We start from the raw sequence: 27,698 nt of genomic DNA, 5'->3' as shown, positions 1-27,698 counted from the left end.
ACATTTTTATAATTGTAACTGTTGGGATTTTAACCCTGTGAACGCTGAATAATGTGTATTAGCTGCTCCAGGGTTCCTATCAGAGAGCACGAGTCACCAGGTAGAGTTCAACTTTTTACTTGGTAGTAAGATGGTCCATATACAGGCAGTCACAAGCTGTACATTGCTGGATATATGAAGGAAGTTTCTGAAATAAACCCCAAAAAAGGTACATTAATGTCATTAATCACTTATTAACAGATACTGAAATAAAATGTACAATTATCACACTGTGCAAGTAAAATGAACATCCTCTCCAGCACAGTAGCGATTAAAGCCCCAAAAAAGCTAGTAACATGTGTGTTGTACAGTGGAAAGTTAGCAAGCTAGCAAAATACAGATAAACTAGCAGCTTCACATTACAGGGTAAACCGGTTAACATTCAGTTCTCAATGCAGACTGAAACCACTCAGGAATAGATTAATCTACTGCAACAATAACTAAATATAAAGAGTACAAACATCGTCTCTGACTTCTGAATAGGCAACCGCAGTAATGAAAAGAAACACGACACGATCTCGGGGATTTACGTAGCTAACGTAGCCATAATTACACACACTGTAACCTACACCGTAGCGCGTTGAATTCACAACAGTAACAAGTAACGATGCAGCACATAAAAAATGTATCGGAGTAAAAGTATTAAACTCATCGAAAAAAATTTGTACTGAAGTAAAAGTGAAAGTAGGAGAAAAAAATAATTCTCCAGTAGAGTACAGATACAGCCTTTTAGTACTTAAGTACAGTAGCAAAGTAGTTCTACCTCATTACTATACATCTCTGATTGTAATATCAATGAAAATAATGAAATCAAAGGATTTTTATTTACATTATTCAGCGTTCTACCTTATTCATCTTTGCCAGAACTTCCTCCACACGCTGCAGAGCGGAGGACGGTCTGGCTAGTCCACATAGCATTCTGGCACAACACTGTCGGCACGTCCACATGATACAAGCTTTCCGTGATTGCGAACGCACCCCCACCCCTCCCCCACGCAGTTGCTAGTAGCCAAGGAGGACCAGAGGATTAAAAAAACACGATGGACTCTACAGAAGAGGTAATTATTTTCACTCGAATTTCTGCGTGGCAAAGTCACTGAACATAGCCATACTGATAAATACAGAGAGAGTTGGAGCTGATAGTCTTAATTAGCTTTGTAGCAACTCATTTCGCAATGGCTTGAATGTAACAGATGTTCATTAATATAAAAAAGTTACCCACTAAAGCTTTAAAATTCCAACAAAAAAGAAAGCGGGAAGAAACGGAAATAGTGAAAATACATTCATCCGGTGGAATTTCCTGCGGCACCAGAGCAATGCCAGAAGTGGAACGTCAAGGACATAGTAGGGGTGGGAAAAATAATCAATTCTTAGATGCAAAAAAGATTTAATATATATATATGTTTTTTTTAAATGTGTTGATTTATATTTAAAAGTTACTGTCTCCAGACAAGTACAAATCAGAAAACAGTGACTGAAAGAGGATGGGATAATGGACAACAACTTAGAGTTTAGGCAAGAGTGCAGAAAAAAAACACACAAAAATGGCCAAAAGGAAAAGAAAATTTTATTTTGTATATATACACATGATCTAATAAGACAAACATGAAATAATTAGGCAAAACACATACACTGTTCATCTACTTTATCACATTACATCTGACCACCTCGTGTTTCATGTTCCAAAAAGCCAATTCTCCACCTTTAAACATGACTGAGCCTCTGACATGGAAGATTACTGTGAGAGAAGGTTACTCTCACAAGCGTGTTTAAGGTTTAAGCATTGAATGACTACAAAATAAAAACCTCAGTAGACAAAACATTTCATTAAAACTTGTGTGTGACAAATACTGTATATATGTCAAAATCTAAGCTTTGTCTAGCTGATTGTCTAGGAAGTGATTAGCAAACTCTGAGTAGAAAACTCAGATTTATATGAATATTTTGAAAAATCACGCATGAAAATGTACATTAAAAAATTGTTGCATCGATAATCGGTTTAGAATCGAATCGTTGGCCTCTGAATCGGAATCGAATCGTGAGGTGCCAATCGATTCCCACCCCTAGGATAGACTATCAAAACCCCAAAATGTTGCATCAAAAGTCAAACATTAAACCAAAAGTCAAACATTAAACATGATTAATCATACTGTATGACCACATGTTATATTATTTTTGTCTACTTTGAGTGAAAGGGGCAGAAAGGAAATAAGAAATAAGATGATTTCCGCACAAGGAAAACATTTGAAGTTATAACTCTCAGCGTGTTAGTCGAGCCACTTGAAGACAAGAAAAACACATTTTAATTGTAATCAAAACAGAGCCCATTCTCTGTACTTTGCAGATATTGGAGATTATGGTATTTGCCAATTATGAGTGATGCAATTAACACTTTCCAGCATCTTCAGGCAACAGGACATGTGAGGTTATGATAAATATGTGCATGCATGGCACTGATCACATCACACTGTTAGAGATAACCAGGTTTCTGAACTCATTCAAGCTCAGGTTCCGACAAAAATAAATAGAAAATCCTGATAACTACAGTATTACCACATGAATACCAATGATTTTAAATTATAAGACAGGGTGTCAAAGAAACTCAGAGAGTCTTGATTGTTACCAGAACATTATGGGGCATACTAAATAATCTGAGACTGAAAGAACTTTGGTTAGTCAAAATGTAGGCTATACTTTGGTTGCTATTGCTTTCTTTTAGTTTGAGTCAACAAATTCAGAAGCTTCACAAGGAGAACAAAATCAAAGCTAAACACACAGACACACACTCACAAAAAAGCACATAAACACAAATCTTCGCACAGTTATTTATTTGTTTTGAGTGAAATAAACAGGGACAGCCAGAAACAGGGATGAAGAATTAGTCAGATACAGGAACTGTTGTTTCCTGCAGGTTTGGAGCACATAATTATTCTCCAAGCCAACTCATCTGAATCAAACGCATTTAGTGTGTTTCTCTGCCTGCCTCCCTCTCTCATTTCTTTTCCCTGCACTTCTCACTTCCCTCCTCCTCTCCTCTTTCCCCCATCCTTGTTGACATGCTCAAGTTAAAAGGTAGCTCCAGATGAGTGCTGCTTTGAAACCAGCCGAGCGGCGGGCACATCCAGGAGGGTTTTATATGTATGTGGCCTTCTTGTAAAGCTTTGAATCTCACCACTGAGCAAGCACCTCCACAACTTCAGATTATACCCCTCTACTGCCTGATGACTTTTTTTTTTTACCATCTATTTCTCCTCTAGCACCTCAATCGCTCTCGACTGACGGTGCCCTCCCAGACATATTACGGTGTTGGGGCCAGGGTGACGAGGAAAAAGGTGAGAGAATAAAAAGGGGGGGAGGTGTGACGGAGTGCATGCATCCCTCCCCCAGCACCTCTCCTGACTTCTGCTCTTCAATCTCTCCATTGTACATGTGCCACCTCTAATATCCCTGGCTATCAGCCAGAGCCAAGAGGGATTTTCCATGTGGTTAGCAATTTTTTCAAGCCATCAAGCGACACCATTATAAGCATCCAGTAGGCCAGTAATGTTGTGGATTTGAGCTAAGATGCATGAAGTTAACGATTCTGAGATGCTATTAATGGTATCTCCCTTCCCAGCATGTTCTCTGATTACCTATAACAACCTTAGACCGTCATCAAAACATGATGGAATGTATAAGTACAAACTATATAACAAACAGTAGAATGATAAACAAAATACATATGCACAACGTATGTGTATGTTTCTGGAATGTTTGCTTTTAAAAGAGTTTCAGGGAGATAGTTTGGGTTAGACGAAAGGATGAGAAATGTGAAGGCAAAACGGTAATGATTAAAAAGGGGAGAGAAATGGTAGTGTCAGTGTTTACATTACTCTATTCCTTCGTTTTGTTTGCTAACATTTCTCAACATTTAATATTCAAAGACGTTGAATTATATATTCTACTGTATTGTATCAATTTAGAAAGTTGATAGGGGGTGATTATGTTGATATGAAAGTTAGTCTTCAGCTCATGTAACTCTTCTGGCTAAATGCATTTATCTCTCACAGCAAGAGGACTTTTGATAAAGTGAGACTTAAACTGATTGTAATAGGACTGTCATCTCAAATTATGATTGTGACAGAGGAGGTCTTGATTACACTCAGCATAACAAGTACAAATTGCAAACAGCAACTTGACAACCAAATTTGGCAATCAACTTTTCAGATTTTTTCACTTTTTGTATCAATATTTCAGCTTACAAAGTATGCAGCACTTACATTTCTTGTGTGAGCACAAAAGGCTCATATAAATAGAATAAATCAATATTATTTTCATTTCCATTTCATTTTGTTACCAGACCGGGACAATGTACAATATATACAGTATATTGCACCAGAAACACTGTAGCTAAAAGCTAATTCTCATGTGTGGTCACTGAGCGGCGTGGAGCTCGACGCAGCGCTCAGAGGCGGGCAGTTTAATAACTCGTGTGCACGTAAAGCTTACATAAAGAGAATAAATCCATATTATTTAGTGTATAATTTATTTCCCTTTAGTACTAAGTTTAACATGTGCTGGAGGAGTGTTGGTATTATGGTAATTGCTTCAATAAAGTTATTAATATTCATGAATTGCAAATTAATATTTCATATTGGCAATGATTCACCTCTGATGTTGACAAATTGCTCTGGACCGTGTTGGTAATGACGTGCTCTACATACAGACACCCATCTATAGTAACACACTAACACAGTTACATACAATTGAAGACACATTATATGCTTACACAAGAGGCGCGCGCGCGCACACACACACACACACACACACACACACACACACACACACACACACACACACACACACACACACACACACACACACACACACACACACACACACACACACACACACACAATGGATTACATGTACTGTTGAAAGAAAATGATAAATATTCACATGTACATTTGCACAAATGTGCATAAACAGTGAAAGACTATAAAGGTTTGCATTTCTGATACTACTGGTGATTACAAACCTTTTATTTTAATAATCATTTAAATAAAAAAATAATGTCTTCATTATCTTTAAAATATCTTGGTAATTGAATATAGGAAGAAATCAAAGAGCAAGCCAATTTGAGTGTGGGGGAGGAAGAGGGTCAGAGAGAAACAGCCAAACTGGCCAGGAGACCAAACCAGAGTTCATCTAAATGGATTAAATAAAAAATATATTCTACTGTACTTCATTGAAACTTTTTTGGCAATTAATTTTGGAAAATAAAATCTAAATGAAATGATGATTGCTTCACTGCAGAACTTTCAAATATGCCACTATTTTGTCTTTTGTCATTTTATTAATATTAAAGCATTTGATGAATGCGGTTTTTTCTGGGCAAAATGTTACTTTAACATTGGTGTGCTTGGAAGGATCAAGCCACAACACATATAACATTTTTACAAAAAGCACCTTTTGTAAAGCATAAAGATGTTCAGTACATTTAAGATGCAATGGAGAGGTAAACAAAGGGCTGCCATCTCTTCTGAGGAATTTCTGTCTTATCTCTGTTTGGAATTTCACTTCCCGCCACTCTGCACTTAAGAGACCAGAGAGCAAGTGCCATTTTGTCATTTAAGTGTAATATGTCTTTAACTCTATCTCTGCAGTGTCGACATGTTCAGAACATGACTTAAGTTGAAAATCCACAAAAGTTCAATGTGTCTAATAGGAATACGAGCTTAAATACGAGTTCAACTAGGGAAAGAAAAGTTGTACAGAATCACCCTTAGGGGCGACGTTAAAATGGGGCTCTGTACTTACTGCGGTTAGCTCATGGAAGTCGGCTCAATTTCACAAAAAGGGAGCAAATTAAAATTGAAAGTCAAATGATTCCCCCACTTAGCTGCGCTGCAAAGTGTGCCCACATGCAGATATCAGCTATGTGTGCTTGTGTGCAAGAGGGACACAGTGTGTGCAAAATAGAAAGAGTCTGTGCTTATGCCTACATATTGTATATATGTGTGTGTAGTCAGGGGAAACAGATAACACTTAACATTATTTCATTTCACCCTCCGTGTCCCTATGGAAGACAGTACAGTTTTACAATACATCTCAAATAGGAGAGCAGAGAGTGTTTTAATGGGCCTTTACAGATAATTGAAATGAATCTCTCTCTCTCTCTCTCTCTCTCTCTCTCTCTCTCTCTCTCTCTCTCTCTCTCTCTCTCTCTCTCCTCGGCTTTGAAATTTGCTGTAATGATGTTATTTTGGAAAACATCTACATGGGAAAAGTCACTGGTGCAAAGACAGCAGCATACTGTACCCAAACAACTACTCATACTCATCCTCTTACCACAACAGGCACACACACACACACATTTTCAGTATTTGGAGCCATAAGACAACAGAAACACAGACACAGTGTCTCCTATCGCAGACTAAGGGAAGGGAAGACACTGAAGTTTGTTGCATCGATTTTTGCTTTCTGACAAAGTGTTGGGTGTTGGGTTGCGTTTGTTCAGTTTTCAAATGTAAATTATTAAGTAATTATATTCTTTCTTTCCATCTGCAGCTGCACCAGTGGTCTGAATAGGTCTGAATAAATGTGTATATGGCGCAAGTAGGAAGCACAATGCCAATAGAAAGAAGAGAGAGCCTATGCACTATATAAGCCCGAAAAGCTAACAAGAAGAAAAAGAAATGCAAGGAAACTTTGCAAAATCTCACATTATTCTGGGAAATTCTTCATTGTGAGAACAGTAGGACTGTCCAGTCATGTTTGTCTGGCCAACACTGGAGAAATTCAATGTTAAGCTTAATGGCTTGATATGAACAGGTTAGGTAGATGGTTTATTACTGTGAGATGCTACAGTGTCTTGTGATGGTAAATGGCTGGCATTTGTGTGGTGTTACGGCCAAACACGTAGCCCAAAAGAAATGGCTTATTGACAATTTTAAGATAATTGTGTTTGGTGCTGGTTGGCCAGGTTTACTGATTATTTTTATTAGCAAGAAAGCTTTAAGGGTATCCAAAACACGCATATAATTAAAAGAAGATACAGTAGCTACACTGGCCTTTATGGGTTGAAATGAATATGTCTCTTAAATCTCTGACACCCAACATCACAGCTGGGTGTGGTCTGTATTTGTGACCACACCCAGCTGTGATTTAGTGTGGTACTTTAGTGCAACAGTATATCACAGCTGCACAGATTGTAAAAAAAGTATGTTGTCACTACTAGTTGGTAGGGCAAACAAGATAATTAGGCTGGGCACAGTTAAGACATGGGTAAAGGACAGCTTCAGGTCTCTTGCCAAAGCAGACCACTAGTCTGGATATTAAGATGTATCTTTGTCTTTTTATCCTAGATATGTCAACTTAGCCTGGGTAATCGAGATGTGACAAAGCGTACACCAAGTCAGTTTGATTTGTACATTTTGATTTTTGTGAGTTCAAGTTGCAGCACATTAAACTGGCTTACAAAATGCCCTTCAGAGACAACTTGCTGCATCATCGCTTGTAAATATACATTAAAACTTTTTTCTTATTGCCTGGAATGAATGAAGGTGGAGCAGCCAGTGAAGTTCCAGACTGCACCGGGCCAAGTGTGGAGGCCGGCGATAAACCCCTGTCCTTTTCTATGTGAGTGAGTGTCTGCATCTTGTGTGTATGGCTTACTGTGGTAACTTCCTAATGCCCTCCCAGAATAGCTGGCGTAAGACTGCTCTGAATGTGTGTGTGTGTGTGTGTGTGTGAGGGTGCGTGTGTGTACCATATGCAGAAATTGCTTGACATTGGACTTATTACAGAAATATTCATTTCTCCTCTACTCTCCTCTTTTCTTCGAGCCTCATCAGCACTTTCGCTCCCTTTTCACAGTTGAAAGGAACATAAAATTGATGGAGTCAGCAGAAATTTCTTTGAGCTTATTTACAGGCTGTGTTTCTCTGCTCGCCTTCTGTATGTGGATCAATACAATCTGTGTATAGTATAAGGGTTACAACAGTCAACGGGCAGTCAAGGCTGCGTGTGTGTGTGTTAGTGTGAACGTGTTAATGTGTATGTGGCGCAGTTTCGAAATGCTTATTTGTGAAGGGCAAAAGTAAGGGCTTTTCCTGCAGAAAGAGATGATATTTCACATACCAGTGTACAGCCAATCTGTGACATCTGAAGGTTGTTTAAAAAATGGTGATAAATGAAACAATTTATTAATATCTCACCCGAACAGTCTTCATGGGAGAATAAGGAAGCATTAGTAACAGGAAACTTGTGGTGGACATTCTGTAAGGCATGTGTTCACAAAAATACTTTTTTCCCCTCAAACTGATGTTGGATTTTAAAAGAATTAAGTACCGGTACAAGAAAAAAGTTAGACAAAAACTATTCCAACTTTTATTGGTGACTGAAACCTACAGTAACTATGAATCTTCCTGATAAAAAAAAAAAAAACACATATGCTGCACGAAACAAACAGACACAATACAAAGCCAGTCAGATGAGATCCAGGGCTCTCTAATCTCTCTTCCTTGCCAAAAAACACACACCGTGAATTCAGCAAGCAGCTACAGTACTGTCGTCTCATTATAGGTGACTGCATGCAGACCGTGTCGTGTTCTATCAAACCAATAAAACTGCCTCTCTGAGTGCAACTTCTGACAGATGGCTCTCTCAGCAATTTTCCCTTATGTGTGTGTGTGTGTGTTCTTATGAACACATACTGAAGTCTGGGAGTATGCGTGTATTTCTAAGCTCGTTCACTTGATAGTGATTGTGTTTGAGTCACTCATATTCAATTTTAACACTGCCATTCTTAATATTTCACATCTTGCAACCCACATGTCCCCCTCCCTTCTCTTTCTGTCACTCCTCTCTCACATCGCGCCTTGCTCTTCTTCCCCCTTTTCTCCAGGGCAGCATGTCCACACTCACTGTGTCAATTTACACAAAATACAACTTTTCCCCCCTTTAATCAACCATTAAGTCACACAATACTGCATACGCCAGATTTTGTGTATCTTTTGTTTGTCGGCTAGTTTTCATGCGTTTGTGAGTTTTTATTCTTGCAAGAGGTCTTTACAAACAGGCAGATAAGAAAAATCTTTTTAAAATAACGCTTTTTTGTTGTTGATTTTTTACCTTGTCCTTAATTTTTGAAAAAAAACATTCTCACTCCCAATTTGCCAAATAGGGCAGCTTGGTGAGTGGCCCTCAGCGTCTGACATCGACACACAAGACATGCTTTAGCATCTGTATGGGATGCACCTGACTGGGGTGCTGTGAGATGACGTAGTACAGGTCCGCGTAGGAAGGAGAATAATAATGAGCGACAAAGTCCGCATAGGGAGAAGGTCGGGGTGGATGGATGAGTCAAAGAAACGCAAAACTTTCACCCAGGAGACCGCTGTCCGTGTCCCGTGTGAAAGTCAATGTTGACTTATTTTAACTTACGGCTATGGCTTATCATAAAACACTTCTTTGTGTTAGGCTATGGAAGAAAAGTTAGCTCTTGGTCACCCATGCTGTCAAGCAGAAAGTACTTGCTGATATGTTGACTAGATGAGATGAAATGAGAGTGATGTTAATCCTTATTTGCATTTGAATCACATGTTGTGCCTTTGAACCATCTGTGCTATAATGAGATACAGCAGTGTCATGTCATGTGTTGTGGCTTGTTCCGGCCAGCTACTGTTGCCTCACCCCTCTCTCTACCTTGCAGTTTATTTATTCCCAGTCATAAAAACAGCTCTCATGTTGGTTTGTCTTTCTTTCCAACCTTCTCTATTATTGTATAGTCCTGCCTCAGCAGCCACTATAATGACTGAACTGAACACTAACAAGGTGTCTAACAAGGTGTGCAGCACTCCTCTCTCCCGCTGTTTTATCTCTTTTGACTGACCTGTCTTCGGTGCCTCCTTTTCTTTATTCTTCGATCTGGCTGAGTTGTTTGGAGTTTTGCTGGGGGGGTGGGGTGGGGGGGGGGGTAGAGGGGGTTTCCTTGTCAACATAAATGATTACATACATCTTGTAATTATTTGGATTGACTGAGGGTTATTGAGGGGAATTAGAGCTTCATTTACTGCAATGCATTTTGTTGATGGAACCAGGAGATATATTCCTTCTCTCTTTTGTCTTTTGCTAGTTGAAGGTTGCATCATTCTCCGTGTCTTATTGATCCTGAGTGGTTAGAACTGCAATTACTAAGATTATTATCCATAATGTTGAGTTTTAAAATATGTTATGTGTACCCATTAAATATACCTAAACAATTTTCACATTAATTAAAATTCTGAGAAAAAGTTAGTGTGCACACATTATCTATCAAGAAGCAATTACATCTATTGTTTATTCCAGTTGCATTCTGCACAAAGCCTGACCTTTACAGCACATTCACTGGGAAATAAACGGAGTTCACTTGGTCTGTTTATCTGAAGCAGTTAACAACAGAGAGCCCAAAATAAATATGCTTTTATTACAATTAACCCACCCTCCTCATTACTGTCCCTGCTAGCTACAGCTTCTCAGAGACCCTGGTGAAAGAATCTGGTTAGAATTTCAGTGCTGCTTTGACTGATATATATTGTATGGGAGCTTCAGCTATCATCACAACAATCTGAGTGTTAACATGTATTTTAATTTAACAATTCCTTGACCTGCGTGTGTTTGTGCTGTAACTTTGTGTCTATATGTCACTGTCTCTCTCTCTTTGCTGTATCCAGCTGAATGCGACATTAGTGCAACAGAACAGGGCACATGTTGTTCATGCAACTTAACCAGCATGATTAAACATTTAATGTAGAGAGAGAGAGATAGAGAGAGAAAAAAAAGATAAAGTGAGAGAGAGCGTTGACAGCATGTGAGAGTCAACACATACATTACACCCTGACATGTATAAGGCAAGCATGCTGGGTAATATTATACAAATACTTTAGCTGGTGGCTGCAGCTCCCATCTCCACCAGCGGGAGAGAAGCAGGGTAATTAATGTTGAAGCCCAAATCTATCCAGTGACGTGAATCAAAACACAGACAGGGGGCACATTTCCATTTTCCAATTGCTTAATGTGACTCTTTGTACAAGGACTTGAACATCACTTTGTTAATGCATTTATTATTTATTTACTATTATTTTAGCAAGCGGAAAAAGGTGTTAAACCACCCCAAATCCGTCATTTCAGTTGCACATATTCTCAACTATTTAATCATAGTTTGGCCATTTCATATGTCACCATATTGATTATTGAAACTAAACTGGAGATGTAGGGTGCCAATAGTGGAGCAAGCATTCAGATCCTTTTCTTAAAGTAGCTAGAATCAATATTCCTGTATTAACAGTGGATTACTCCACTCCTCGGATGTGAAAGGAGTTGCTCGTAGTGACGAATGCATGGAGAATTATTACCGGACACTGCAGTTCCCTTCAGCTTTACAGGGCTTTGTAGCATCTTTATACTCATTGTTTTGGTTTTCCAGCCTGCAACTTCACTGTTTCAGTTCACTCTCACGGCCCTGCTTTTGGCGCCAGCAGGCAGAAACTTCTGGCAAAAAAGCTTTAAGAACCCCTACATATGTAGCTGTTAACACCAAACAGCAGAACGATAAAGTCATTGTCTAGCTTGATGCTAATTTTGTAGCTGGTTGAAATGTAGGTAAGTATATGTAATTTACGAATATGTTATTGGGTCATTCAATCCATCATAATGCATCATAATTAATGTTTTGTAAGTTCAATATTGTTCTATTTGGAAATAATCGATGAATATACTTTTTCTACTACGACTAGTGCTTAGTTACTTTCCACATCTGAAGGAGGATGGAGTTATGGTGGGCGGATGGACAGATGTACAGAGGGGAGAAGGGATGAAAGCAGGTCTCAACGCAATGTGGCTGAACTAGTAACAGCTGGACTGTATCACGTGAGCGGTAAGAAAGAAGTGGACGGAGTGAGATCTCTGGGAATGGAGACTAAAAGGGGGAAGGATAGAAAGCAACTGTGACAGAAACAAAAGAGCACAGAGTGGAAGAAAGAGCAAGAGAGACATGCATTTAATGGAACTGCTGAGAGATGGTCTCTTTTCACAGTGGCACATCTCTGTAGCCAGGAAGATACTGTGAGAGGGCCAGAAAGAAGAAAAGAGAAAGGAAAGATGGAGAGATAGCAGGGCACAGTCAGAAGGGATGGGCGTCCTAAAGTTGGGTCCACTTCACAGCAGCACAACACAGTTGTTAGAGGGGGATAATGGAATAGAGGGAGTCATAAAGAGAGGGAGAGAGGGAGAAAAAGAGAAGAATAGAGCAGGAAAATGATGGTAACGATGGCTTCCCAGCAGCATGGCACAGCAGAAGCAAAGATAATGATGGAGGGAGAGACACATAGACGAAGAGAGAGGGAATGGGGAGTGTGGAATGCAAACACAACTCACATTGAGAAAACTCAGCAGTAAGTTGAAGGAATTGGAGAATGGAGAGAACTGAGGGATGGAAGACAAAAGGAAGGATGAAGGAAACAGAGAAACAATTTCTTTTCTATATGGCGCCACAACAGGGCTGTGAAAAGGACACACACTCTTTCTCTCTTGTACACACTCATACAGATATGTGCACAGCAGTGGGAAAAAGGAGGTGCAGTGTTTGAGAGAAATTAAAAAAGATAGATAAAGAGAGAGAGAGATGTTTGAAGCAGCAGATGGAAAGATAAAAGTGTTGATTATGGCTTATGGCCTTGGTAATGTGTGTGTGTTTGTTTATCTGTGCAATTTCTTTTTCATACAATGAAAACAAATAATTTACAGTGCGCATATGTGTGACTATGTATGCATTTCCCACAAAGTTGGCTCTAATTGAGAGAGACAGCACTGACTGACAGTGGAGCTGTATGCTAAGATCACACCCGCACAAAAACACACTCTGTTTCTCCACAGCGTCTTTCTCCTCTCCTACTGGTTAGGACATTAATTAGGGGAAAACACCAAAAAGCGAGACAAAGAGAGTGACTGGGGAAAAAAAATTGAATTTGTGAAAGACAAATATTCAGTGTGACACCAGAGTTTTGCTTTTGACTGTTCTACTTTAGCTCAAGCACTGCTGGCAAAACTTAGGAGTCACGACAGGGCAAAGAGGAAGTGGAGGGATGGCGAGACAGACAGAGGGAGACAGGGGGGGTATCGAAACAGGAAATGAGATGGACGAATGTGGAAACGTGTCCGCTCTCATACACTGTCTGTCTAAGTTACATTTTTCTTTTTCTTCAATAAGTCTGACTTGCGTAACAGTCTCACCCACCTACACAGGTTACACGTAAGCAGAGATGCCTCCTTTGACTGCCAGCTGCTGTCGCCTGTTTGCACATTTCAATTACAGCAGAGTTCACAGTCTATTTAATAACTGGGGCCACTTCCACTTTCTTCTTTCTCACAGTGCAGCTTTGCACACCAAAAAGGAGTACCAGGGTTTTATTGCAGTTTTCAAATGTCATCTGTCACAGATGCTCTCCAAACAACACCTGAGGGCACCTTAGACCCCGAGCTTTGTGTAAAACTGGCCCAGAAACGTCTCTCCACAGCAAGATGTTTTTCTTTGAACTGCTAAATTTTTTTTCTTGGAGCACTTTGAGGTTTGCTTTTAATGAAAATGGATCACAAATTAATTGCATCATTACTGAATTTATTTAGAATATTCAATAGAACTCTCCAGATGACTTAAATACAGTAACAAATGGTCACTTTAATTTGCCTTTGGTTTTATTCTGTCTCCAATGCCCATAGAAAATTATGTTTAATCCACTTTCCAGGCTGTAATTTGAGCAGCATCATCATCTTTGACGATAAATTACACTTTCATTCCAAGGCATATATGAATGTGTCCATCTCACAAAGGCCTTTTTTGCTTTCAAGCACATTCTTCTGTTTCTGCTGATTTACAATCACCCACGACACTGAAATGAAGTAGGCACTTTCTTATCAGCACTTCTGCTTAGCTTGTTGAAACATCTGTCTGGGGTACTGCAATTTTCTTCTGACCACACTTCCTACAGTACAACTCATCCAAACTGCTGCAGGCCATCTTGTTTTCTGTCCTGCTGAATTCTTCACCCTCGCCCTGCTCTCCCCCCACTGGCTGCCTGTGGTGGCTCATTTCAAATCCAAAACCTGGTGTATAAGACTGCAAATGAGTGCACATCCGCATCCCTCAAGGCAATGGTCTGTCCAGGCTCTACATCCCAGCCAGTCAATGCCCTGCACTCTGCTAAAGTTGTCTGCTTGGCTCTCCTAATAATGTGACCTGATAATCACTCATCCCAGCCTTGACTCCTATCCCTCCTGGCTCTGAAAAATATTGGAATGACCTTCCGACCTCAGCCAGGGCCAAAGAGTAACCCAAATGAAGCTGAAAATTAATCTCCCTAGGAAACATTTCACATCTTCTTTCAATCAAATCCTCTCTACACACACTACTTGCTTTATTCTGTCTCCAGCTCTGGCGTAATAATCACCTGCACATTTTTTTTCCCCCATGTTCCTGCATTTTTTAGTGGCTGTTTTCACTGGTGAAGCACCCAAATCACATTTGTGTTTGCAACAATGGAGATGTAGTCTGCTTTCAAAAAAAGACCAAAACTAACATCCAGAACAAATGTGTGCTGACACATGGTCTCCGTTGGCCATACACACAGCATTTTTTTAATTAAAGTTGCACAGTTGGTATTCAACACAGCAGGAACAACCTGTGTGTTACCTGTAAATGAAAAATTGTATTTTCTATTAATCTCTTGTACCAAAGACACCGCACAGTTCTCTCCAACGGTTCCCTTTATTGCTCTTTGAAGTATGTGCAACTCTTCGTCACTGTGGCTTTTTTGGTGTCTGACCTTGTTCTGATTGAGTTTGCTGTATATCCACCTTTTATACCCTTTATCTGATGCTTGCTTGTAAGGTTATCTTGGGGAAACAGGTTAAAACCTTTGTTTATAATTCAGCAGAAGATATATGTTTTTATCCAGTTGATTAACAGACTTTGGGGATTCAAAAAATAGAACAATTAGCTGAAAAAGCCTGTGGTGGAATGTAACTAAGTACATTTACTCAAGTGCAATTTTGAGGTACTTGTACTTACACACACATTTGCCATACTGAATGTTGGCTCATAAATACTAAGCTGAGGTTAATATGTATGCATGTGGGACTAGTGAATTTGTATTTGTTTTTCTATATATCCTATATATCCTGCTGCATATCTTAAAGTGCTCATATTATGCTCATTTTCAGGTTCATAATTGTATTTAGAGGTTATATCAGAATAGGTTTACATGGTTTAATTTTCAAAAAACACCATATTTGTGTTGTACTACACATTGCTGCAGCTCCTCTTTTACTTTTTGTGTTGAGCTCTCTGTTTTATCTACAGAGTCAGGCATCACACTTCTATTCCATCTTTGTTGGGAGTCACACATGCGCAGTAGCTAGGTAAGGACTAGTACCCAGTCAGAAGCAGAGCATGAGGGAGTGCCATGCTAGCAGCTAGGCAAGCATTATAAAGGCTGGACTACAATAGAGCTGTTTGGAGCAGTTTGTGAACAGTGTTTTCTGTTGGAGATGGTAAGTCCTTTTGGGGTGGACTTTTGGCTTTTTCCCTTTGTAAACCTATAACGTGCACAAAAAGATATATAACATAATATGAGCACTTTAAAGCTAATTCTGTGAACAACTTATTTATATTTTTTCTGTCAAAGTAGCTCTTTGAGGTGTTCTTTTGTTTAAGGAGATACTGTATTACTGTTGAATAATACAAACAAATTCCCAGATTTCTACAAGGCCTTTGATGTACCAGTTAACAATGCAGATTTTGTCAGATGCAGTCCTTCCCATTGTGTCTCTTGACCTCTTCCCCTTTCCTTTTTGCCACTCTCCTTGAGACCATTTAGACATAGTTTATGGCGTGCAGAAATATTCCCTATTATTGCCATTCCCTCTCTCATCCTCTATTGGCCCTTGTACACACACATACCACAGACTGAGAGACCCATGAGTCAATTGGCTGGTACCTTGGTGCCCCGGTTGGGCAAGAGGGAATAAGTGCTGGTGGAAAAAAAAGGTAGAGAGGGGGAGAATTATTAGAAGAATAGGAAGGACAGATGAACGGAGGACAACAGAAAAGATGATAAAGAGAAGGAGCCAAAGATCAAAAAACAGGAGATGAAAGGCAGAAAAATGTAAGTATAAAGGCAAGAGAATAGCAAGAAATAGTCAAAGGGAGAAATAAAAGAAAAGAGAAGGATTGAGAGAAATAAGTAAAACCCCTATGCACCTCCCTCTTTCTCCTCTTGCCCTTTATCCCTATCTCCCTCTCACAGTCAAAGTGACACAGTCAAAACATTGTAATTTCCCCTTGCAGGATTAATAAAGTATACATTATTATTATTATTATTATTATTATTAATAATTATTATTATTAAAAGCAAAATTCTGGCATCAGGTTTGACTATTCACTTTCAACAGTCATCTCCAGCTCCCTCCTTCGGTGAGTGTGTGTGTTTTTGCATCTGAATCAATTTTCCTAAAGGGTAATACTTCAGGGTAAAGCACAAAGGTCTGGGACATTATAGATGTGCTGCAGGGAAGAGAGAACTGCAGCATGAATATTCGTGTATATGCATGCATGTATGTGTGTGTGTGTGTGTGTGTGTGTGTGTGTGTGTTTGTAAGGTTTGTTACCACTGACTTTATAAACCTTTTTCAAATGAAGCCTAATTTGTCAGTCAATATATATATATATATATATATATATATATATATATATATATATATATATATATATATATATATATATATATATATATATATATATAGAGAGAGAGAGAGAGAGAGAGAGAGAGAGAGAGAGAGAGACAGAGACATACATATACTGTATATAGTTTAATTTTATAATTAGTTATCGTGTGTCTAAAAAAGGGAGATTTCTGCTTTACAAAATGGTTGCTGGGATGAAAGTAAACCACATACTAGGTGACATTTAAAGGGTGTCAAGGTCAGCCGCCTTAGCCTTGCAGCAGTAGTCTGTCCATGCTCAGTTAACTTTCTGAGATATTTCTGGCTAGCCAAATCAGAAACGATTTACCTGTGGCTAAAGCACAGCTCTTCTCACATGCACAAGAACCACCTAATGCCACACACAAACGTACACACTGTACAGTGTATACCCAACACACACACACACACACACACACACACACACAGGACAAACCCATTCTTGAAGAATTAGATCCTCTCTCTCTCTCTCTCTCTCTCTCTCTCTCTCTCTCTCTCTCTCTCATTATGCCAGAACTAAAATGTTAATTATGACTAAAAAAAGAAATGATTGTGAATATCAAACAGCAATTAGCATGTATCATCATCATCATTACCACCATTAGCTGCAGCACAAGATGGTGGTTTATTTACCATACGGAGGAATGCTCATCAGTTGCTTATTCAGGGCCTGAAATGTTTCACAGGGAGCATAAAAAAAGAAGAAGAAAAAATCCTCCTAAATTTTGCATAATTAATGTAGCTTAAAAAAGTAACTATTGCGAGTCCCGGAGCATGCTAGCGAGAGCACAGTGTGCTCATCGGAAAATAACAGTTGCTTTTTCTTATTTTGTTGCAAACCACACACACACCCGCACAGACACAAACTGAATATGAAAATATTTAGTGTCTCTCTTTTACACCATACTCAATAGACATGTGGATACTCAATGAAGCACACATGATTGGAAATCAGACACAATGCATGTGATCTTTTTTTTTCCCCTGGTCCCATTGCCCTCTCCTCGTCATGGCTCTATTCCTGCACTAATGAAGTTTAAATTCTTCCCTGGGTGTCTGATCTCCACACCTGAGCAAGCCCGATGGATTCTGGAAAATCTTTGGGTAGAAATCCAGGATGAGGTCATTATCTTCCACTCAATCCATGTGGAACAAAACCTCTCCTCCTTTTTGCTCTCATGTGACTGTTTTGCTTAAACACTAAGGGCCCTATCTTGCACTCAGCGCAATTGCCTTTGTACACAGACGCATGTATCATTCCTATTTTGCACCCGACGCACAGTGGACTTTTCCCTCCACAGACGCACGTCAGTAAATTAGGGAATGTATTTGTGCTGCCGGGGGCGTTTCAGCGAAAAGAAGAGGTGTGTTCCGGCATAAAAAGTTCCCTGGTGCTATTTTGCAGTCTCAAAAAGTTGCAGCATTCTTTGTGGCTTGTTGTGTTTTACACAACATTTCCATGAATCCTGGATGTGTTGATGACATAAATGAGGAAATATTAGAGGACTTAAGGAGATGTGATGTTGAACTACGGCGGGATTGGACACTCAATGCGTTCTGGGGGAGCAGGTGGACAGAGATGGAGTGGGGGGAGGAGGAAGCGGCACAACAGGAGCAGGTGGTGCGTTTGGAGGCCCACGCTCCATGGCTGCAGCAATCCTCTCCAGACTTGAGGAGATGCACCTGAGGGGCCGCAGCAACATCGCCACCCGGCCAAGACGGGCATTTATTACTTTGCCACATCCCAGACAGCTCCCGCTGGCGTGCGCCAGGCAAATCCGCCGTTATAATAGCAATCCGCCATGGAACAAGCGCGCCTGCTCTTAAAGGGAATGTGAGATGACGCTTTGATTGGTTATTTTCACGTTACGCCCAAACCACACCTAGCTACTTCAGACCAACCCATTTTAGATTTGCGTCGGGCGCAAGAGTCATTTATCCCGCCTTTATAATAGCAACAGCACCCGAGATCAGCCCACAAAGCTACTTGCGTTTCACGTTTGATACTTGCGTTTCAGATCGTTAAAATAGGGCCCTAAATGTCAATCCACACTTATGACACCCAGAGGCCAGCTTTTTATCAGTTTTCTTTTTACATTAGATTGCTTTAGCAATCATATTTTTCCCTCCCCTCCCATTATCTCTTTATCTTTTACCTTTGAGATTGACGCTCGGCAGTGGCTTGGTAGCATTGCATTCCCCCCCTACTCATTTCCTGGTTCTCCTTCTCCATTAACAACATGAAATCAAGAAGAGGGTTAACTTTTCCTGCTACAGATTTCCCACTGTGGTTAGAAAGCACAGGGGAGACACTTTGTTTCTCTCACTATGCCTATCAAGTCGGTACTCGCTCCAAAGCTAATCATCGTCACTCTCTCACTCGCTCTACCACACACTCCCCACGCACACACACATGCCGGCCCTGCTATTCTCTTAAAGAGATTGACGCACAGACCAACGCACAAGTATAAACTTCAGGCCATTTACGTAGGCTGGAGACCTGCGTTTCAATTACTTTCCTTGCCTCACACTGATGCAAAAATACATTTGCCAGTGATAAAATAAATCCATGTCAGAGCCATTTTAAGTTTTGAACTGATTTAGATCAGTTCAGATCAAAAATCTTTGATTTCACTCATTCCATTATTGACCTAGCCACTTTTAGATGAAGATCTGTCTGGTTTTGCTGGATCAGCTTTTGAGAAAACATAATTGCAGCATAAATTAGGTCTTCCTTACCTTGTTGTACAAAGGAGCCATACACGAACCACATGGAATTGTACAGTGTTGTCGGGGACACAGATCCCATGGGTAGCCGGGGTGGGTTGAGCCAGTTGAGCAAGTACACCAGGATGCCAACGAGGAGCACGGTGCCCGCAATGCACGCCCACAGTGACAGGTCGAAGGGTGCCAGGCAGGCAAACATGTCCACAGTGCGTTCCGCCTTGCGCAGCAAAACGCCCACCGAATAATCCATGTAGCGTGTGGTGAAGTCCACAACGCTCTCTCGCTCAGGCGTGATGGTCAGGGCTGAAAGTCCCACATCGGCTCGCTGCAAGAGGCAGAGGGGAAGAGAGGAGAGTTTGAAATATCAACACTGTGAAAATGTGTAGGTGTGAAACACAGCTGAAAAATGTGGACTTTTGTACCCAGAGACAGGTAAGTGCTTTAAGTACTGCCACTGTTCCTTCCCACCATCTAAAAAATGCATTCAAATACTAATACAAAGAAACTTTAACTTTAAAACGTTATTAACTAAACATCTGGGCTGTTTAACAATAAACAAAATCGGTTTTCAAGGAACAGAATTTCATCCACAATATGTCTTTTTATGTTTTACTTTGAAAGAAAATAAAAATGTTATTTGCAAACAGTCCAAACACACTTTACACTATATTTATTCAATGGCTATGCTTCACCGAAACCTAGCTATTGAATAATTAAACCATAACACCAGACTCTCAGAAAGTTTTTGTGATTGTGAAACCATGACCTACCCTAAACTAGCCTACTAAATTTAGGATGAGAAATTCTGTAATGTTGTGAAAGCTTTTCTAAACTCTATCGAATATGAAGAGGTTGAGGACCATGGTAGCACTTTTAATTAATGGCAATGGAAATTAAACAAGGAAATATTAGGTTACACGTTTTAGTTGAACAGTTGGCACCCTGAATGCCGACAATACGTTTCTCCTTACAGAGGCTGACAGTGATCTTCAAAGTATGTTGAATAGTATGTTTTGCTTTAGGATACATAAAGATAAAACTAAGGTCAGAAAGAAGAAGGTACCCAAAAGTAGGCTCATGTACGGATATTCTTATTATGTGCTTTATGCTCTGTTTTGCCTCTGTACTGTACATAAGTACAGTCTTGTAAGCCCACTGTAAACCCGGCGGGGACTGGGCATCTTTTGTGCTTTTGAATCGTTCATTTATTCAAAGCATTCAAAGCCTTTCTCATCATTTGGAATGCTTAGAATTTTAAGAGACAACTAATGACTGCTTTAATTATTTACGTGCGAAGAAAAAAAGCTGTCACTGAGTATGTCTGCCAAGAAACATAGGCTGAGCTTAGCTTAAATGCAGAAACAATAATGGCTAATTAAAATGTTTTCAGTCCCCAGTGATGGGGCTAGCAGCTGTAGACATCTGCTTCTGACATAACAAGGGTTTAAGATGCTTAAGATGTTTTGAGCGTGTATGTTTGAACATTAGTGCAAAAGATTGCACATATTTATTATCAACTTGTTAGATAATAAGATTTTATTTACTAGAAATTGACTGTAACAAATTTGGTGATTTTATAGGTGCAAGCTATACAGCCACTGTGCAGTGTCACACACACACACACACACACACACACACACACACACACACACACAATTGCATGCTTACAACATCCATAACTACACACAAAACAAACAAAAATTGTATCCACTGTAGGCAAAAAAATTGCTAATTTCACAGTTGAGTAAGGAAACAAAATGCTTAAATGTGCAGAAATTGTCACTTACACTGCATAAGAATATTACTGTAGGAGAAGCCCTGCAGAATGCCTGTTGGTTGAGACAGCACAACGATATGCATGCAAGTGTGTGTGTGTGTGTGTGTGTGTGTGTGTGTGTGTGTGTGTGTGTGTGTGTGTGTGTGTGTGTGTGTGTGTGTGTGAGAATGGTGACTTCTGTGGTCACTCAACATGAAAACTTCCAAAGCACTCTGGGTAAAACGTATACGATATAATTGGGTTTTTAGAGAGATAACCCTTGTTGCTGACTGATAGAAAACTGAATGTTCCTTTTATTTACAGCCTTTCCTTGTCTATGTATACATAAATATGCATTGGACTTAAAGCACTTCTCTATCATTTATATATACATTTTACAAGGTAAAAGAAAGGACCTGCTGAAAAAACATAACATGAAGGAAAACCTTTGAGAAAAGATTGCAGATTATTTAAAAAAACACCCTTGATCTATGGCGAGTGAAGAATATGTGCAATAGCTTAGTGCAATTTCAGTAGTAGATCAAAGGGCGTTGTACACACACATGCAGATGTGAGCATGCAGGTAGGTAAGGTAATTAAAGACCAGCTTGGTCTTTATTGTATAAAAGTATGATTGGATGAGAATCTACTTCTGCCACTATAGTTTTTTTTTTCTACTGTTAAATTAATTTCTTAAAGTGAAAGTAACCTGTGCTCTATTAAAAATGACCAAATTACCTATACCTCAAGATTTGAGAGATTTTTCAATGGGGTGTTAATGAATACAATTCCAGGGTTTGAACACTGGCCGTCCCGGCCTTTCTGTGTGTCTGCATGGGGTTTTCTCCGGGTGCTCCGGTTGCCCTGGTGACAGTGTTGTACCTAGCTAAAACATTTCTTTAATCTTCTTTCTACTTAGTTATGGTATTGAATGAAAAAAAAAGCACAATTGTTTTTACAGCCTTGGCCTTGTTGCATCTCATTTTAGCAGTCAATAAATTATTTGGGGTAAAAAAAGCATGGCGTGACTGTAAGAAAGTGATGTCAGCTCAAGGCTTATTGTCGTAGGGCCTCCACATGACAACACTCAATGAATGTTTTAAGGAAGGCCCCAGAGGAACAGTGGAGGTCTGAGAAACCATGAGCTAGTCAATGTATTCAGATGCCTCTTCATGTGTTTGCTAAGCATTGGTTTCTGTAGCAAAATAAAATGAGCTCTGTCTTTTTTACAGAAAAAGGTAAAGGATGAGCATGAGTCCAAATATATTGCATGTGCTGGGAGTTCTTTTTCATGGAGATATTGATCCCAAAATGTTTGATTGATTTTGGAGTCAAGCTTCCAAATCTCAATTGTTACTACTCACACTGGACACATTTGAAAGGCCCTTTTTCTTTCGTTCTGTTTCTCTGCTGCTTACTTTCTTTCTGCTGCAAACTGTCAAAGATGACCAGATGGATTCTAATATCAAATATATTTAGTTTTTTGACAAAATAATCACAAACGTGAACAATACTTTTGCTTTGCCTTTGCTTTGATTTTTTAGTTTGTTACACAGCAGTAAAACTGGTAAACTTTGTGGACTACAAAGGCGGGGCTACCTCAAGTAACCCGGCTATGTTAAAGTATAGTAAAGTAGTTACCATCCAACTGTGCCAATGTATTGCCCTTAAACTGTAAACCTCTCCATCTTTGTGAAATCCACATTCATAGCTTCACAATCTCTTGAGAAACATCATCGCCACTTTTTGGCTATTCACTGAAGCTGTTTGAGTGTTCAAGTTATGCATCAAATACTTGAAGATACTTGAAGCTAGTCAAAGCATTAGAAAGCTGCTTTGTTTTTACCAATACGCAATGATATCTCTACATCTTTGAGGTCAGCCCCTCTCCAGTCCACTTCAGACTACATACAAAAGTTAGTGAATGAGTGGCTAAATTTCTATTTTCAATTTAAAGAACTTAAAGTCAGCCCTATGGTAGTCTAATGCAATATTTGCTTTTGATGTGAGATGATTTCTAGTGGTAATGTTATGATGGGACTCCAGACTGTGCAGGCTCAACCTGGAAAAGGCTATAGTCCTACTTAACATAAGGGATGCCTAAGGAATATGTCTATTGTTCTTGTATTAAATGTGTGTTGTGTGTGCGCTCACATGTGTTTGTGCATGTATGTAAATTATTTTCTCCTCACCTTAAAGACCAATTCGCCCATCATTCCATTCCACTGACCGTCAGGATGCAAGCTGCCGTACTTGTGGTCTGGAGCGACGTAGATCTCATACTTAAAGCCCAGGTAGTTGGACAGAGCATCCAGGACATCAATAGAAAAGCCCTGGTACTTCTTTGGTTTTCCTAGAACATTCTCTGACACCATTACAAACGGCTCCTCCTGGAAGGCAAAGATCAATCAGTGTGTCAGTGAGTCAGTCAAGCAGCCAACCAATACACCAGTCATTCAGGCATTAAATCACCCAATTAGTCAAGTGGCCATTATACCACCACAAATGCTCATCTTAAAGTGTGGGAGAATGTCTGGAGGAGCCTACATTACACATACAGTACAAGTTAAGTTACGTTTACAACCATCAGTTAAACGACTAAAAAGTAAAATTAGATTTAACAATATTAGTGTTGTCAAACACTGCACATAAAGGTAAGCTTCTTCTTAAAATACATAAAAAAACAGCTTAGATGGTTGTATACATTTCCTACCATTAATCAACAAAATCAAAACCTTTTATGTTTTAAGACCTGCATATTTTACATTTGCTCGCAGGCTTGTTCTTCTTCCCTTATACTGACATATTGCTACCCTTGAAAGCCTGTCCCCAACTCTCAATATGCATTACCATCCTATGTATTTGGGTGATTTGTCACCCCTCTGACAGCCAGGGTGAAATCTCACCCCTGTGGGTGAAATATGTATCACATCCCTCTCTCTTGTGACATGCATGGGTATCCCTAGTACGATATGAGATACTAACAGCATGGGGACCCATAAAACATTGCTCTAATGTGCCTTACTGAACAGTTATTATTAGGGTTGCACGATATTGACAAAATGTGATATTGCGATATCGATTATGAATATTGCAATATCGATATTAATTTCACACATCCCAGTTATGGGAAAACACATCAAAATAGATTCATAACAAATTAAACAAGTTTTCTTACAACACAAGGTTTATTTCAACTGATGGTCCAATTGGACTGGTACAACATGAATAAATAAATAAGGACCATGTCTGCAGAACAGGTAGAACACTTCTCTGATTTGTTTTGTTGTCTATCTATTTCTTCACTTACACTGTCACTCTGTTGAAATATGCACACACATGTTACGCTCCTTAGGGTTTGTCACGTAGTGGACCCGTGCGCTGACGTGCACTAACGTGTGCAAGTGGCACGGTAACTGGCCAATGAAACATGATCATTATAGCGTTTCAAGCAGGCTCTAAATCTAACACGACTAAGCCACACAGGCAACGGACGGGACGCAGCGCTCCATAAAATAAACAAAATATTGCATACTTACAAATATTTTGATACAATATTGCGCAACCTGATATTGCGATAACGATATTGAGTCAATATATCTTACACCCCTAAATATAATATTGCGCAACGTGATATCGCGATAACGATACTGAGTCGATATATCTTGCACCCCATACTGTACACAACACAAAATGGAAATTGCAGAAAAAAAAATACCAATGATAGCACATTTTTCTTTTAACCAATATGGTAAACAGAGTTCAAGATAAAAACAGTGCACTGACCAGAAATAATTCTGCCTTCTTTTGGCAAACAAAACATACCAAAACATACCAAAACATACCAAAACAGACACAACGACATGCTGTACTTAATATCTGTCCATATGTTTAAATTCTTAGCTAAGTGTTACCTTTTTTTTATTTGGGATTACAGGAGAAAAAAAATATACCCCCTCAATTTTGTTTTGGCTAGGCTCCCAAAATTCCCTTCTCGGCTTTCTTTTTCTCCGCAGAGGGGACTATGCTCAATAATTTATTTAAATACAGCCTATGTAACATTTTCAAGTGAATTAAAATGTAGAAAATCAATACTCGCATCATGCAATTCAACAGATTTGTTTTTTATTGGCTAATTTGGAAATGTGCTTGGGACGACTGAACCTCTTTATCAATATCTCCATGGCATCTAAAGGGCAGCTTCCTGTTGAGGTTAAATGACATCAAGCAATGCTGACATTTTAGGCAATTAAGTTAGCACAGCACAGGGAGAAACAAGGTATTTTTCAACAAGCTAGTAAAAAACAAACTTGATGTTTCTTTTATTTACTGTACTTTAAATAAGTGTTTAATAGAGGAGTTATCTCTTCAGTTCCTGTCTTTTTCACCCCACCACCACATTGTCCCTCACCCATCTTTTTCTTTCTTCTTTAATAAATCCCTATTGATGAGTGAAATGTTTTAGGCCAATATGTCTCACAGATTTATGAGGGCCTGTGTGTTATTGACTGGATACTCGCTGCACATTAGGCACACACATACAGACACATACACACACACACACACACGCAGGCTATGCTATGCATTAATTTGACGGTTCTAATCCTTGCTAGCTGCTGCTGTTCAATAAGCTATTAGGCAGTAAGTGGACATGCATGCCAAGTCCCTCTCTTACCACAAGCATCCATCCATCAAGGCAGGAACACCCGCTAGCACACACACACCCATACATACTGAATAACCCTCCAAGTACCACTGATTGCTTCCCTATGTGGGCACTTTAAACCTTTATAAACAAACATAAACATGGTGATCCCGTTGTACAATAACACAATCGACCATTTGCCTAAATACTTCCAAATACACTTCTAAGGTGAATGCTCAAATTCGAAGCTCATTTCTTAGCTAAAACAATAGGGATGTAACTATACACTCAACTCACAATTCGATTCACGATTTGAAGTTCACGATACGCTTTTCTCATAATTTTTTTTTAACAGAATGAAATGACTGAAAAATATTTCTATATTTATATAAACGGTTCAAAACAGCAGATGTGTCCTCTTATCAAAAATGCAACTGAAATAGTATTTTATCCTAAATAACAAAAGATAAATTAAAGATGGGTACATTTAAATGATTTATTTTAAATGTAATACCTAAAGCATAACCTCCTTGTTCAAGGTAACAATTCAGCAGCAAAGACTAAAGGAGACAGATCTGGTTTTACAAAGTACAAAAAAAAAGAAAATATGTATGTTCTGTTTGGTTTCAATTGATGATCGACTGTTGAAAATTGACCCGTTCCTGAGAAAAACTGGAAAGAATCTCATTCACATACACTTATCCCTCTTCCATTTTCTCCCATTTCCAATTTCTCTTTATGTTTACCCAATAACCATTCAGCACGTTGTTTATTAATTGATATTAATTGCTTTTCAAGTAAACAAACTCTGTGACATACAGTGACTCCCCACCCTTAGGCATGGGCCAGTTACCGGTTTCAAGGTATACCGAGGTTTGAAAAATTCACGGTTTCAAAACCACAAAACTTTTCTGTCATACGGTAAGGTATAAGGTATGAGCTGTTTTTTTATGAGTCTTCAAGGACAGAAAGTGCAGTTTAGAAATCCCTCTCCCTGCCAGTGTGCAGTGTGTTGCCAAATAAAATACATTGTGTTAAATGGGGAAAAAAAGTGACTCGCTAGTGTCTCAAAGCCAACCCACGATTTAAGCTTAGCTCACTGTTTTCTGGCAAGGGCACAGGTTGTTTGTAACAGATGTCATTTCAAGTTGGCTGTACAGTGCACGACCATTCTTTCCTTTGTAGTATCTGAAGATTTACAACTTTAAGGTTAGGTTTCTGTTAGGAGTTTATAAGGACTTTGTTCTATTTCTACGGAATCATCTGGAGAGTGTTATCAGTGGGCCCCCTGAGATGTCCTTTTTTGGACCAGTTCCATGTGGATCGTAGCTATTGGCCAATATTCTTACTATACACCCCCACCTTATGTTACACAAAGTATAGAATATATACTGTCTCCCAACTGCAGAAACTTAGAGCAACCATTATGGAAGATCAGGTCTGTCGTCTCTCCGAGCTCTGCAGGGCTCGTAATTGATGCTGAATTCTTTGATGTAATAAACTTTTATAATCAAGAACAGTGTCAGCGGAGTTCCTCTTCCATACATCATCACAGCATCGCTACTAAAGATACCACACCTTCACTTAGACATCAACATAACCATTCCTACATCCAGGGCCGGTTCTAGTCCTTTGGTTGCCCTAGGCGAGATTGAGTTTTGAGCGCCCCCCCCCCCCCCCACTAGTCTCGCATTGCCAGATCTCCACAGCGCTGTGTCAGCGATACAGTAGGAATGTATGTTCATTTGAGTTTCT

At 39.4% G+C, this 27,698-nt stretch overlaps 1 protein-coding gene across 1 annotated transcript in view; it reads right to left on the bottom strand.

The window, feature by feature from the left end:
- Window positions 1–27,698, bottom strand: part of LOC114555092 (glutamate receptor ionotropic, delta-2) — a 235,516-nt gene that overhangs the window by 87,906 nt on the left and 119,912 nt on the right. The window contains exons 8-9 of the mRNA XM_028577198.1: window positions 23,491–23,688; window positions 19,555–19,867 (exon numbers count right to left, since the gene is read on the bottom strand). Of these exons, the coding sequence (XP_028432999.1) occupies window positions 19,555–19,867; window positions 23,491–23,688 (511 nt within the window). The remainder of the gene's footprint in view (window positions 1–19,554; window positions 19,868–23,490; window positions 23,689–27,698) is intronic.

Source organism: Perca flavescens, chromosome 5 (assembly GCF_004354835.1).
Source record: "Perca flavescens isolate YP-PL-M2 chromosome 5, PFLA_1.0, whole genome shotgun sequence".
NCBI lineage: Eukaryota > Metazoa > Chordata > Actinopteri > Perciformes > Percidae > Perca > Perca flavescens.
This window is presented reverse-complemented; position numbering and strand designations above follow the sequence as displayed.